Source organism: Piliocolobus tephrosceles, chromosome 14, assembly GCF_002776525.5.
Source record: "Piliocolobus tephrosceles isolate RC106 chromosome 14, ASM277652v3, whole genome shotgun sequence".
Classification (NCBI taxonomy): domain Eukaryota; kingdom Metazoa; phylum Chordata; class Mammalia; order Primates; family Cercopithecidae; genus Piliocolobus; species Piliocolobus tephrosceles.
In genome coordinates, this window is record NC_045447.1 from 22,770,689 (window position 1) to 22,786,389 (window position 15,701).

General features: G+C 39.1%; 1 protein-coding gene across 1 annotated transcript in view; it reads right to left on the bottom strand.

Annotated features, from left to right (window-relative positions):
• Positions 1 to 15,701, bottom strand: part of PAPPA (pappalysin 1) — a 247,490-nt gene that overhangs the window by 125,149 nt on the left and 106,640 nt on the right. The window contains exons 7-8 of the mRNA XM_023223653.2: positions 9,475 to 9,603; positions 4,365 to 4,456 (exon numbers count right to left, since the gene is read on the bottom strand). Coding sequence (XP_023079421.1) covers positions 4,365 to 4,456; positions 9,475 to 9,603 — 221 coding nt within the window. The remainder of the gene's footprint in view (positions 1 to 4,364; positions 4,457 to 9,474; positions 9,604 to 15,701) is intronic.

Consider the following 15,701-nt stretch of genomic DNA (forward strand, 5'->3'; position numbering starts at 1 on the left):
ATAAATCTGTCACCCACCCTAACACTGGTGTTACTCAGCCAGAGAAAACATCAGCCTTTCTAAATGGAAGCAGGAGAAGGAGAAAAAGGTGGAAGAGGTAGAGGAAGAGAAGGAGAAAAAGGAGAAGAATCAGAGGCAGAAGAAGGAGTGAAGGAAGAAGAGGAGGAGGAGAGGAAAAAGGGGGAAGAGGAAGAGGTGAAGAGAGAAGAAGAAAAAGGAAAGAATGGTGGAAGGAAGGAAGAAAGTCATTCAAATGGAGAGGCAGAGGAGTAGAAAAAGCAGGGTTCTCTACTCAGACTGGAGACAGGATCACACCTCTGTGTGCTGTGTGACCTGGTGCAAGTGAAGATGTTATAAGAGACCTCAGATCTCACATATGGAAACAAGAGACCACCTGTAGTTCACAGAAAACAGAAGTGCGTATGAAGAACCTATCACTTAGTGGGTATCCATAAATGGTGGTTGTTGCTGGTATCCTGTGCCCCCAACATTCCACACAAACACACACGGAGAAAAGTAATAGCTCATGTGCATCAAGCACATCCAACTTGCTAGAAATGGGGTTAAATCTCACATTATCTTATGGCAATAATTTTCAGTCAAGACTCTGAGTGACAGTCAACAAAAAACAACTCTGGATAAATCAAGCAAAACAAACAAGCAAAATTTACTCGAAGAATATTGGGTACGTATGGAACACTCTCTGGAGAGCCAGGATTGTGTGCTCTGAAACTCAATTCCAAGCCCAAGATTAGGTCCCAGAACTAGTTTAGTGAGTGGGTCCAGAGCTGGTGCTGTGCATAGCTATCTCAGCTTTGATGCTAGATGCCTTCCCTGGTACTTAGGAGGCTGGTATGGATGTGGCTACTCACACCATCCTCAGCAAAAGGGTGTCTACAGTATCCCTAAGTCTAAGGACTACTAGCTTCCAATTCAAAGTCTTGGGTTGGTGTGTCTGATTGGAAGGCAGAGGGAAAGCCTAGGTTTTATATACCCACACTCAAGCTACCAGGAAGACCAGGAGGAGACGCTTGGATAATCAACTTCTGTACTAAGGGTTGGGTTTTTCCTTATTAGAATAATTATCTCCTAAGTCTAGGAAGGAAATTCTGATAGAAAGCATCCAAAAATATTGGTAAATATCTTCCACTGTTGGGTTCTAGGACTTTTACCATTTTCTACATGGGAACACTGAGGCTTAGCCAAAGTTACACATCTAAGTCATGGTATGCCTGATCTCCTGGCTACTATCTTGACCACTGTCTTAACAAATGCAATCATGGAAACAATGTCAACCTCAGCACAGCCTCCCACACTTGTCTCATTTCTCTGACTCATTAAAGATTGGTCTGCTGGGAGTAAGGATTCACTGTCTATTTTTCAGCTGTTCCTTTTAGAGGAAGATCGTTTTCTAGACTTGAGCTACACGATTTGTCTTTGGAATGTAGTCCCTGGGAGCTGGGATCTCTGGAATGCCTGTATCTCTGTGAGTGTCTATAATGAGATTTTAAGTGTCCAGTGAAGGGCATAGCTTAAGGCTTTCCTCTCACATAAACTCTACTCAACATACAGGGGTAACAGAGAGCCTTCCCTGGACACTGTCCACACCACTGACGGTTTTGTATTCTGTTCCATTAATTTGTGACATGACTTGTTTTGCAATTTTTTTTTTTTCATTCACCCTGAAAGCCTGCAAAACCAGGAGCTATCCTTTTTTGCAGGTAACTTACCATAGTGAGCTCTGGAGTCAGGCTCTCTGGGTTTAAATTCCAGCTCCACCGCTTAACTGTGTATCCTTAGATCATCACCCCATGCCTCAACTTCCTCTTTTGAAAGGGCAGTTCAGTAAAAGAGTTGTTATGATAATAAGAGTTTATAAATGTGCTTGGTATATAAGAAGTATTCAGCAAATATCATCATCTGCAGCAGAACACAGAATCTGGTAGAGAGTAACAGTCTACAAAATGAACCTAGGAAGATCTCAGTCTCATCCTCTTGGAAACTCCCTCATCTTTTTTATTTTGTTTTGAGACAGGGTCTCACTCTGTCACCCAGGCTGGAATGCAATGGCGTGATTTCGGCTTACTGCAACCTCTGTCTCCTGGGTTCAAGTGCTTCTCCTGCCTCAGCCTCCCAAGTAGCTGGGATTATGGGTGCCTGTCACCACTTCCAGCTACACTGTATGTTTAAAATGCAGTTTTTTGTTAATAAGAAATGGTGAACCATATTATGATTTTCACCTACTATCTGCACCTGGCTCCAGTAAACAAGCATATAAAATATCCCAAATCCATGGAACAGGGGTTGACAAACTTCATAGGTAAAATACCAGATAATAAATATTTTAGTTTCTTTGGGCCATGGAATCTCTGCTGCCATCACTCAACTGTTTCATTGTAGCATGAAAGCAGCCACAGTCAGTATGCAAAGTAATGAGTGTGACTGTGTGCCAATAAATCTTTATGTACAATTACAGGGAGTAGGCTGGTTATGGCCTAGGGACCACAGTTTGCAGACCCCTTCCATGGATGAGGAGCTTCTACCTATTAGAGATGTCCTTATTTTTCCTGATCTTTGCATAGTTCTAAAGCAACACAGCAGATGAATGTCAAGGCTCAAGCATCCTTTTCAGGGTACCACATCCTACCTTCATCCCATCCTACTTTCTTCCCAGAAGCACATAAGTTACATGCCACATCAGTGCAGGTTAAATAGGCAGATATTTTTCACCATGGTCTGGGACTAGTGTTAGTTGCCATAAGGATGATGACAAAGGTAAGAGTTTGGCTCAGGTAGAGCTCACAATTAGAAGGAATTCAGTCACCCACCTCGAAAAATTACACAACAGAAGTGCAGGTAAGGCTCTTAAGTTTAAGATAAGACCACTTAACACAATCATTTAAAAATTTACAGTAGGTAAACTGAGGCCAAGACTAAGGAAGCCACTTGGCCAGATTTATGTAAGTTCTCAGCACAGCTGGCACTAGAACCTGGTTTTCCTAATTTTAATCCAAAGTTCTTTCCACTACACCACTAGGCTAGTATCAAGCTTTTACTATGGACCAGACCATACTCAAATCAACAGAAGAGAGAAAATTTTTTGGCAATTTAAAACCCAAGGCCCTGCCTAGAAACTCCCATGTCCTTCCTTCTGGGGCATCTTCCTATCTTCCAACCATAAATATTTACAGAGCACTTCAATTGTGTTGCTTAGCCCCTACTGGGTGCCAAGAAGATAGTAGGTGCTCAACAAATGTGTGTTGAGAATTGAATAAGACACATATGATATATGGTCTTCACCGTCACGGAGCTCACAATCTACTGGGAGAAAGAATGTCTAAATGCACTCCTGTAATGCACTGCAGATGCGAGGATGCAATGCTATCTTTTCCTCTTTAGTCTTGGAAAATTGCCTGTCAGTGAGAAATCTTCCCACGAAGGTTTTCATCCCCTTGTAACTGCCCCTTCTCTCTTCTGATAGAGCACCTCTGTCTTTTGTACTTGCAAATGAATTGTGATTAGTTTTCACCTCCAGCCCAGGGGATTAGCTGGGGGACCTTTGATCTTCAGGTATCGATTTGCATCTTAAAGGAAGTATGATCTCATCTGGGCCAGCTCAAAATTCCACCCCTGCCCCCCAAGCCCTGTCTGTTTACCAGCCCGGGGCTGACCAGGGCCTCCCAAGTGGGGCTGAAACAACAAGATCAGCCAGACTCCAAGAGAAGGCAGAGGAAAACAAATTTCCCAAACGGCTTGGTGAAGGTGGGAAAAGGACATTTGCTTCCTAAACACAGGCTGGTCTGCTATTCCTCCTTTCTCAGATCGGAGAGACTGCCCAAGTTTCTGAGTCTGCAGAGGGGATCCTAGTGGTTCCTGGATCCCGGCTGGAGGTTGCAAAGCAAAATGAGTTGAGCTTGAGAATCAGACAAAATCAGGTTCAAGTTCTGATTCTGTCTTTAATCACTTTGACCTGTATAACTCTGGACAACTTTTGAAATTTTTCTGGCATTTGATTTTTTTCTTATCTCTGAAGTAGGAATAAAAGCCTTAAAACATCTCCAGTAATATCCATCCCGGACAGTTAGTGTGAAGAAAAGCAGGGATGTTTGTAAGGTAAAGCTTGATCAAAAGAAGTTACCCGTCATTGGCATCATCTATGAGAGCTTAAGCTCTTGAGGGATTGCTTTGTTTGTTTTTTCACTGCTGTATTTCCTGATACTGAAAACAGTGCCTGGCATGTAGGAGGCACTCAATAAACAGGTGTAATACAAAGGGGTGAATCATCATTTAGATAACTATTGTTGACCAACCATTCTGCACCGTTCACTTCTTCATGAAGGCCACGAGAAATGAAAAAGACATACCAATACAATTGAAGGAAACTTCTTGTCGGCAGAAAAGGGAGCAGCCGTCACCATTGATCTTGTTCAAGTCATCGCATTCTTCACCTTGGTCTCTGCAGAGCAGATATGGAAGAGAAATTTGCCAATTTAGTCTCAAAACCATGGCTGGACATGGAAAAGTCCCTCCCTGGGCCATGAACTGTCAGTGAGACCTTGCACAAATCCCTTTCTCTGTCTGAGTCTCTGCTTCTTCATCTTCAAGATGAGATTTCTAAAAGATGTAGACTTATAAGATACTTTCACATTTGCTTTGCTTTGTGTTTCTGATGACAAAGTGGAATTCCTGATTCCAACTCATTCTCTGAGATTCTCTGAGTCAGTTAACAAGTCAGATGGGAGTAACACATGGAGAAACTAATGAACAAATAAATGGTCTTGCTCTCACAGCATCTAGGAAGTCTCATGGACATTTCCTTGTTTCTGATCTTAAAAGAGCATATCTGAAGGAAAATGTAGAGATTCTGTTCCTTCACCACTCCCTGCCTTGATATCCTTCTTATTCTCCCAATATACTTAAAGGTAACAATTTTTTTTTCATTCATGCATTCAAGTTTAGTCACCCTTCCATTGGAAAGTTTTGCTTTCTCTATTGGGTGTGTCATTTCTTGGTGTCAAGAACTCCAAGGACTGCGAGACTACACTGTTAAGAAATACTAATGCTCCCTTTGTTTTTGTTGGAATTATTTCCATCACCTAAGGATGATTTTGCAAAGGTTGGGATGGGCAGAAAATGAGCAATGATCTTTGAATTGGGCTTAGGTGACAAGAAGGAAGAGCAAAACCTGAAAGTCTGGATGGGTTATTGCTTTCTGGAAAACGGTCATCCTTTAAAAAACAAAACACTTGGGTTTAGAACCCCGTGTCTCAAACTAACTGTATAATCTTGACTCACTTGACCTCTTGATCTGATATTTCTGTGATGACTTAAATTTAAATTAATTGAAATGAATTATAATTAAAATTCCAATCCTCAGTCATAGTAGCCACATTTCAAGTATTCAGGAACTACATGTAGCTAGTGGCTACTGTAATGAACAGCACAGAACACATTTCCATCATTGCAGAAAAATCCAATAAACAGTGCTCCTGTGGATGCTGAACTTCAGTTTTCTCATGTGCTAAAATGGAGATAATTAGTTCTACTCCTCTGAGTAGCTTAAAGTGGTCAGCACAGTGGGTGACACATAGAAGATGCTCAAGGAGTCACAGTCCCCATTCCCACTTTGCCTTGGGAGGTCTCTGCAGAGTGTGTGACAGCTGTCCCTCCCTCCCCAGAGACCAGCTGGGACCTGTCACAGCATGGAAGAGGCCTTAGACTCCTCCTTTCACTCAGGCAATTAACACTGGACAATGTTTGTTGCTTTTAAGAGGTGTCAGAGTAGCAGGATAATGCCTTGCAATCAATCCTTAGGATGTCTAGGGCATTGCATTGATCTCCAAAGAGCCACCCAAGTCCTCTCCTGTCTGCACACCTATGAGCAAAGAAGTTTGTATTTCTAGCTGGTCTCAGCATTCTCTGGCAGTGGATCTTGCTTGCTGGAAATTGCTGATAACCTTGTGCTTCTAAGCTAATTCATGGGTTGTTTTGGAAAAGACTTAAAAAAAAAAAAAAAAAAAATACCTGGGCTGGTTCCCTAAGCCACAAAGCTTACTTTCAACCTCCCTTCCATTGCCACCCAAACAGTGTTCTACTGGTTTAAACAAAACATTCGGGTCACTACAAGTATCTTCTAGGCATGACAGATCTATCATTAGATAAAGAGGTTCTGCGAAACCTTATTTGACCTCTGGGGCTGGAGCAGGTGGCCATCTTTCTCTGTGTCCATAGACATCTTGCTCCATCTATCACAGCACTTGTCAAACTGACTGCCTTTGCCTGTTACTTGAGAGCCCCTTATAAGAGACTGTAATTTGCCAAAGGAAGTGACAGAGTCTTCATCATCCTAGCACCCCAGTTTCTGGCACAGTGCCTAGGATATAACAGACAGCATGTAGCCACTCCTTTACTTGTTAGTTTTGCAGAGTTGTCACATCACACAACAATGCAATGGGGAATCCACATGAGAATTTGGGCCCTCTGTTCATGTACTGGTTCTACATTTTACCAGACATGGAAGCTTGAGAAAACCTCTATAATCTCTTTGTGCACTCGTTGTTTATCTGTAAAGTATTATAATAAGACCTATCTCACATGGTTGTTGGGTGGGAGAAGTCAAGGAGATAATAATGTAGCACAGTGCTTCATGAACAGTAGAGGCTCAAGAAGTGTGTATAAATATTATTGTCATTATCAAAACGCTCATCCATTGCCTTCACCTTTATCCGATCTATGAAACGTAGGACCTGCTGCTATGGACCATTTAAGACAGCACTCATCCATTAAGGGCCTCACTGAGTGCTGCATCTATCGATATTTCTTCATAAATTCTTTTACAGACAGAGCAAATTAACTTGCATCATTCCAGGAAAAATCCTATTAGCTAAGATGATATCCCTTCTTTTCCCCAAAGTTTCCCTTTCCCCTACTCCCCATCCCCACTTAGGGAAACATCCGTAAGCTATATTTAGTTTCCTACAAAGCATATGGACAAATATTTGATATCTACAGGTAACTGAACATGTGTTTGATGTTTATGCAAGATACTAATTCTAGGTAAAAATACTAAAAAAAAAAAAAAAACTGTATTAAATTAAGTATACTATTTAAAATTAATAATAATTATGATACTAATAGTTTTAGATCAGCAAGAATGATATCATTTGCAGTGTTTAACCAATGCATCTATATCTGTTTCCACCATGAGCTGAGATGAGCTGCAGATGAGGATCGAAATCTGGCGACTTGAAAAAAAAAATTGGGCTAAATTAGAAATTCCCAAATCACAATTATAAGTTATCAGCAATGACTGCAAATGTTTTCTGGATATTCTAGATATGAAGTTCATTATTGGACCCACAAATGATGGGGTACTTTCTCCATGGAGAGCCCTTTGCTTAATTGTTCAATGTTCAATCAGACAGCAGCTGTATTAAAACCTGGAATTTGATGCATTAATGTGGGAGAGAAGAGCGGGAAGTTTCCCTTTCCCCAATTTTACTGCATTGGAAACTATGTATTCTTTTTCTGTTGCTATATATGGATGTGGATCTTAAATACACACAGCATTGTATGTTAAATAGCTCAAACAAGTGAGGCGCTTTCTATTCTGTGCTTGAGGAGTCAAATTCTTGGCAATCAGCTGATTTGCACTATAATGCAACACTTAAAAACCCTTACACTAATCTCTTCAATCTTAAACTTTTTGACAATTCAGATATTAAATTTCAGGTGTAGGATATTTAAGAAATAAATATATGAGCCCGAAATATATATATATGTATATATATGTATATGTATATATATGATATAAATATATGTTCCTGCTTCAGAAAGCCACTTGAGATTATGCAAATAATTACTTGCCTTATCAGTGCCAATTTTTTAAATGCCATTTCTTATTTTAATAACTTGAGTTAGTACCTTTTCATTAACAGTTGGCAAACTTTAGTTGTGGAGTGGGGAACAAAGAGGAACAGAATCTTGTGCATACTGCTATCTTTTTACACGGCAAGTTTAAAAGATTTAACTTGTCAATCATCTGATCATGTTTGCAATATTTCTATTGCCTTTAATGTTAAGTTATGTTCAGAAAGAATACTGCTGGCAAATAACTGATGTTTATGTGGATGAGTATTCATATGCCAGCTCTTTTCACTTGCATTACTGCATCATCCTTGCTGTATTCCTAGCTGGTCCTTTCATCCTAAAACAGAGGTTTCCAGTTTACATTCCATACCACAAAATCATCAGAAACAAATTAAATTGTTCTTCCCCTCTAGCTTAATGTTAGTGATGAACAGAAAGAATCATCTAGTGTGTGTCTTTCATATATGTACTACTCCTATGAGTTGATTCATGTTCTACACATCAGTGGTTTCATCCAACTGTGAAGCAAATTCTTTTTTCATACCACCCCTCCTCTTATAGAAATAGTAATTGCAATTCCATATTGCACAGATATTATGTGACACCCAGCAGTGCTATTTAATGAAGGAATTTTGCCAATAGCTTGTTTTGCCTTCTCCACATGTAATGTTTATCATTAAATCTGTCCATAGTTTAAAAAGTCTCTTAGCAATAGTGTGACTTGCAGATAAACACTTTAGCAATGAGGAACGTAATTTTAGCAATAAGAGATATAATTTTGAAAGATTATTGGTGTCTTCTCCACCTCTAGAGACAAAACTCTCAATTTTGTGCTAGAAAACTTTTTTCTTATTCTGGAGGAAAAGTGCTTAAAAGTTTATTTATTGAGTTTTAAACAATACAAAAGTCTTGGTGGCTCCTCTTTCCTATTTGCCAGTTGCATAGCATCTTGTCCTGAGAATAAGGGGATGAATGGATTGATAATCTGATAAAATCCACACTTACTGATTCATTTGCCTCAGTGTACTCATATACACATTCAATATTCACTCCAGAGTACTGTTTATTATTTATGGGTTAAACATTGTAGTGAGTTAAAATACTTCGCTATCTTTATGAGCCTTTGACCCATTTTGTAAATTGTTATATAATATGATACAGTAGAGGTAACAAATAAATATGCAGTTTTCAGAAATGTGAATGGTAACCAGCAAAGTACCTAAAAGTGTTTTAACCTAGATGAACTGTATCCTGTTAACTGAATGTGTGCTGTGACTGGGACGGAAAAATCTAGTGGAATCCTCGTAGCACACATAAAGCAACTGAGAGCAAGAGCAAATGATAGTAGGTACATAAGGGTAGTTCTATCTCAATCATATGTTGTATTACATAGTTGTAAAATGTATGTGTTCAAAAAAATAGTCATTGCTTTTCTTCTGAGTTCAGCAAATTGTTTGGAGACCAATCCAGAGACTGCTGGGGACCACTAGTAGTTCACAGCTCATGCATCGAATAATATGTCATAAGCTCTTCTATTCAGCACCCTAACCATCTCTTGACCTAATCAGCATCCCTCCTCTTCTTTCTTTAATTAGATCTACTTACTTTTGTATAATGCCATCGCCACAGTACCCACTTCCATGGATGTATGTGACAGCAGGTGATGGCTCACTCTCTTCAGTTCCTGAAATAGTTATGACCCAATACTGGTACACACTGCCAAGATTTAGATCCCTGGAAAATACAAAGAAGACATAATTATACAATTACAATACTGGGCAGACAAGGAGAGAATGGTAAACTGATCCCCTGGAGTACGTTCTATCAGTCTTGCTCATTTGTGAAGTCAAATGCACATTTAGTTATCCAATACTTTCTATTGTCTACTATGGTTACATCAGTTGGCTAAGTATAATGGACTACACTAAAATGTACAGTAATAACTAGCATCAATTGACTGATAACTATGTACTTACTAGGTTTAATTTAACTTATACAGCAACCCTGTTGGAAAAGTATCAGATGGCAAATGACTAAAAATGAAGATGTTTGTGAGGAAACCATTCAGGAAAAATAAATATAAACAAAAGCACAGAGGTGGGAAAGTACCACATCAGATTCTTAGGGCATTATCTGATCATGTTTCCTCATTTTAAAACCTGAGCAGAAACTCCATTACACGTGAGCAAACCTCTTTCTGATGCTGCATGTACAGTGGATCTCTGCCTCCCTGCCACTTGCTTCTCCCTATTTCTTTCACTCTCGACAAAATAATAATAATAATAATAATAAAACAGCATCCACTAATAGAATATGGGGCCTTAGGCTAAACACTTTTCATGAATTTCTTATTTGAGAATCAAAACATCCCTACATGGCTGCTAGTATTTACATGTTGATTTTACAGATGGTGAATCTGAGGCATAGGAAGGTAAAGCAACTTGTTTATAATCATATGCTATTAAGTGATATCCTATATTCTGCCTATCTTATCCCTATTTTAGGTCTGTTTTAATAACCTCACCCCTTGCAAAGTTGGGTCATGTCCTGGGAATTGCAATTCCAAGGACTACTTCCTGCCAGATTTCCAACTTGCCTAGATTGCATCTCTCCTCGACCTAAAGACTTGCTAGTACCTGCTCTGACTTCCTCAAAAACAAACCACCAAATGAACATGGCTACTGCCAATTATTCTCCAAGGCAAATATATGTTTATGTCAATTCCACATGACCACATCTCCCTCCCTATTTCCTTTATGACCACTCTCAAATGAAGATGTTATTCCTGTCTTTCATCTACCTCTGTATCTATTCTTTTTAATAATAATTTTTTTATAATAAAAAAGTACCATGGGAAAAATCACAAAATGATAATGAAGAGAATTCCTATCAGATTCCAGAGTTGGGGGGGATTTCATAAACAAAAGGATGATGTCAAAAAATCTCAAGTTCTCCTGCCCATCTGTTATTTCAGCTGCTGTTAGGGTTTGGGCTGTTTGGTTAAGGCCAGCAAGATAACAGGTGCAGGGGCGATGGACGGAGAATGTCTTCAGACTCTCAACGCAATAATGAGTTGGAGTTTATGAGCATTGAAGGACTCTGGGAAAGAACACAACTTTCCTGAGAATGTTGGATGTATTACCCCAAAGGGAGTTTGTTTTAGCAGCACTGGAACTACTAGTATTGTGGGTAGACCAAAAATCCCTGGAGACTTAGTGCTCTGTCAATGAAAATGAAATAGGTGGATGTACAAATATCTTGAGAGATTTTTATGCATGAATGATGGTTGTTTTGTAAACCTTGAATCCTATTTTGTTGATAGAATTATAGGGTTTATGATTTCATTTAGCTTGTTGGCTACTTTATCCACATCTAGACTAATGAGCATACACTTCATCTGGTGATAATTCTAAAACTGGAGTGGGGTGGAGAAAAAAGTAACAATCCCAGGGGATACACAAAGTTACATGATAAATATGACATGCATTCTATTGTGTGTTCATTTTGTTCTAAAATACGGAGGCATGTTTTATGTTTTTTAAATGGCCACGTTGTGACATAAAATAAGAACTTTTCTTCAGACTACATCCCAGTCCACTGGGGCTATCCGGTCATTGTCTAAGTAGATAGGGGTAGTTCTCTGGAAAAGGGTGAGTATGAAAAGTACCTCTCTACATTGTGTTTTTCACTTCTGGCATGTGTCATGAGTGATTTATGGCTGATCATATTTAAGGTGCTTGGCTAATATTTGTGAATGTTTTCCTCCTCTCTCCACTTTGTCCACTTTGACTCATCTCTTCCTCCTCTTTTTCCTCAATAAACTTCAACATAGAGACAAGAAAACATGTGTTTCTGTCCTGGCTGCCTCACTTATTAGCCAGGAAGTCATGGGCCAGTGTTTCACCTTTCTGAGCCTATTTCAAATCAGTCATAAACCTGGCTTCACAGCATTTATCTGCAGATTAAGTGTGAGAACATTTATAAAGCACATATGTGCCCAGCCTATGATAAACATTTAATAAATGTTAATCCATTACAATTAATGGTTAACTATCAACATCCTTGTCCACTGAATTTATGCTATGGTCCCCTTATTAGAAAAGATGGAGACACAAATAAGTAATGTAACCTTGGTTAGGCAAACCCATGAACATGGAGCCATGATCTACCATGTGTGTCATGGCTTGATGAAAAGTATCTTTTCTACTACTTTACATGGCTGGAACACCCCCAGTGCCTGGCAGCTTGCTCTCTTTCCAGGTGACCCATTTCAGCTTCTGAAAATTCTGGATCCCAGAAGGTTTCTCTTTACCCTGGGGCGAAATCTGTGTCCCTGTAACTTCCACCCACTGACCTACTTCTTATCCACCAACATCATATTTGATTAGTACAGAAACCTTAATAACCTTCCTTCTTCTAGCTGTGTGTGTGTGTGGTTCATATTTCATTGTTTTCCAGAAGCTTAAGCAGCTCTTTGAGGAAGGTGTTGCTATCCCACGTTTTCAGATAGAAAAATAAAAGCCCAAGTCACTCCCTGAAGTTAAAAGGTGGGGACAGTGGGATGAGTACAACAGTTACTAAAAAGATCATGTTTTCCACAGAAAAATTCCCATGATAAAACTATATTTTCCCCAAGTTAAAGTCAGAGTTAATGCTAAATGAGGGCTCTTTTCTCAAGAACCTAGGTAGAACATATTTCCTTCAGAAGGATAAGCTAGTGGCTTCTGAAGGCTTTGCTGGAGGTTAGAACCTATTTCATTGTTGGTCTAAAAGTAGGACATTTTTGTCAAGTTGTGCCTTTCAGCTGCTCCTAAAACCATCTGGAAAGCCTTATGCTATCACTTGAACTCCTTCCCCTCCTGTGCCTCCTACATTCAGATGGACCCTAAGCCCTCTCAATTCTCCCCACTCAGGAGTTTCTACATCATCCTTTCTTCAATTCTCCTGTAGCCCATATGTCAATCTTGATGGCCGAAGCAGCTTCTAGCTTAATGTCCTGCCTCAACCATATCCCGTTTCCAGTCTTGCCAACGTCGTCAGAATATTCTTAAATCTAGAGTCACTCTCCAGCTCAAAATCTTTTCATTTACTGCAGCAACAGGAGCTTGCTACCAACCTGAAATTTCCAATTTACTCTTTCTTTGGAACTAAAATTTTAGCAAGTCATCTGAGATGTGATTATTTTGGATACTTCTGATTTATTTCATCAAATTTTGAATGCCATTTTCAGTTTTTTCTTTTTAAACTTCAACGATCATTAGTAGTAAATCATCAAATCTGCATCTGAATATTTTATGTTTGTAGCTAATATATTTTAATGTGGTGAAGTTGTTTGTCTATTCTGAAGGGTTGTTCTGTGGAATCTTTGCAATTTTTTTTTTTTTTTTTTTTAGATAGTCTTGCTCTGTCACCCAGGCAGAAGTCATAGCTGTCACTGTAGCCTCAAACTCCCTGGCTTAACCAATCCTCCCATCTCAGCCTCCCTAGTAGCTGGCACTACAGGCATGCACCACCACAGTGGCTAATTTTTAAAATATATTTTGTAGAGACTGAGTCTAACCAAGTTTCCCAGGCTGGTTTAGAACACCTGGGATCCAGTGATCCTCCCCACTTGGCTTCCCAAAGTGTTGGGATTACAGGCATGAGCCCTGTGCCTGGCCCTCATGCCTTTTTTCTTTTTTAAACAAAACAAAACAAAACACCTTTTTCTACATTTAGCCATCTTTCTTTAACACATATTGCAAATGGCATATGTGCCATAGGGTTGTATTTCTGATAACTTTTTTTTTTTTTTTTTTTTTTTTTTTGCGACGGAGTCTTGCTCTGTCGCCCAGGCTGTGTGCAGTGGCCGGACCTCAGCTCACTGCAAGCTCCGCCTCCTGGGTTTACGCCATTCTCCTGCCTCAGCCTCCCGAGTTGCTGGGACTACAGGCGCCCGCCACCTCGCCCGGCTAGTTTTTTGTATTTTTAATAGAGACGGGGTTTCACCCTGTTAGCCAGGATGGTCTCGATCTCCTGACCTCGTGATCCACCCATCTCGGCCTCCCAAAGTGCTGGGATTACAGGCTTGAGCCACTGCACCCGGCCTGTATTTCTGATAATTAGAAACAAAAATGCTGGCATTTCTGATTGATAATAATCTCAGTATTCTGCCTCAGAAAGTCATATTGATGGTAAATGTATATCAAATTTAGAGCACAACTTACACTGAAATTTAATTACAGTTTGTGAAATCATTATCTAAAATATTAATACATACATAAAGAGGTATGTATTATACCTTATGACTTAAGCTTAAATATGCATTTAAAATGCATAAATTAAAGCGTATTGGTATGTAGTTAATATGATAAGTCAATTAAAACCTATCTGAAATCTGTAGACAAGTCATGTGATTTTGCAGGGGTCTGTTTTTCTGTCTTTTAATTAGGATGTTTGATTCTTGTCCCATACCACTGTGAAGGTCAAATAAGAAACACAAAAGTCATATAGGAGGAAGGGGAGAGAGAGCCTCATTACCCTATGGAAACATCACATTTTGCTTCTTCCAGAAAACTCTCTTTGAACTCCTTAAATACTCATTATTGATCTTATTGTTTCCATATCATAGTATTCATTTATCATTGTCTATCTCTTCAAATAGTCTCTATAACTAAGCTGTGTTATATTTCTTTAAAACTCCATCTTCTGAAATAAAAACAGTAATCATAGTTTCTATGTGTTGCCTACTTATTATATGCTAGGCACTATGTATCATGTTTTGTATGTACAGTCTCAACCAAAAGAACAATCCCTTGAATAATTATCCTCTTTGTCAGATGAGGAAACTAACAACACTTAGGAAGATTAAGCTACTTGCCGATAGTCACAATATTTTTGTCATGGAGTAGGGACTTGAACCAGTTCGGTCTAACTCTATTCCAAGACGGTGCTTTCCAAAGACGGAAGCCCCAAGCTTTCTGAAAGTACAGCAGAACAGAAATCAGAAGACTTTGTTTTGGATCACAAAGAGCTTACATACAAAGACCAGTTGAAAGATTTGGAATTTGTGTCTTGTGACTTCCAAATCTTTGTTTTTCTATATTAATTTCGTAATATTTCCCTATGAAATGCTACTGCTGACTCATTGATCATGGACAAGACATTTCCTCTTTCTGTCCATTCATTTTTTAAAATCTATGAAAGAAGAATCTGGGAAGGATGTGATGATTAGTTCTGCAATCCATGGTTCTAATTTAATGAGGAGTGTAGTGTTGAATCCTTATGTGTTGAGCTTTTCCACAGGCTACAAACTGCTTCAGCATTTAAAATTCTGCACTGAGAATGTGTGTAGGTCTGGACCTATCACCCCGATTGTCTGAGTTAGAAGACATAAGATGGGACCACCTAGGATACCTTTGGCTCAGGAAGAGCCCAAGTGTTCCAGTCTAGCCTTGAGCTAAGAACCAGAGGGTAATGTCTGGGCACTTTGTATATAAGCCTTCAGCCAAGAATGGGAAGGGAAGGAAACATTCACTTTTTGAGCCTGAGATGATGAGCCAAAGACTATACATGCTATTATTATTGTTTTAATTAGAAAATACTTCAGTTATATAGAAAAGTACAGACTATACTATAACCAATGTTCATAGGCTTACTGTACAGCTTTGTCAAATTATAACTTTGTGCCATATTTTCTTCATATCTTTTATTTTTGGTGTGAAAGGAATAAATAGTGATCAAGTTTAAACCCACCTGTATGCTCCTCCTGTATCTCATTTCCATCCCATGCACATTTTTATACTTTTTGCACATATGTATTGTTTTACATATTTTAAATTTCATAGATGTTT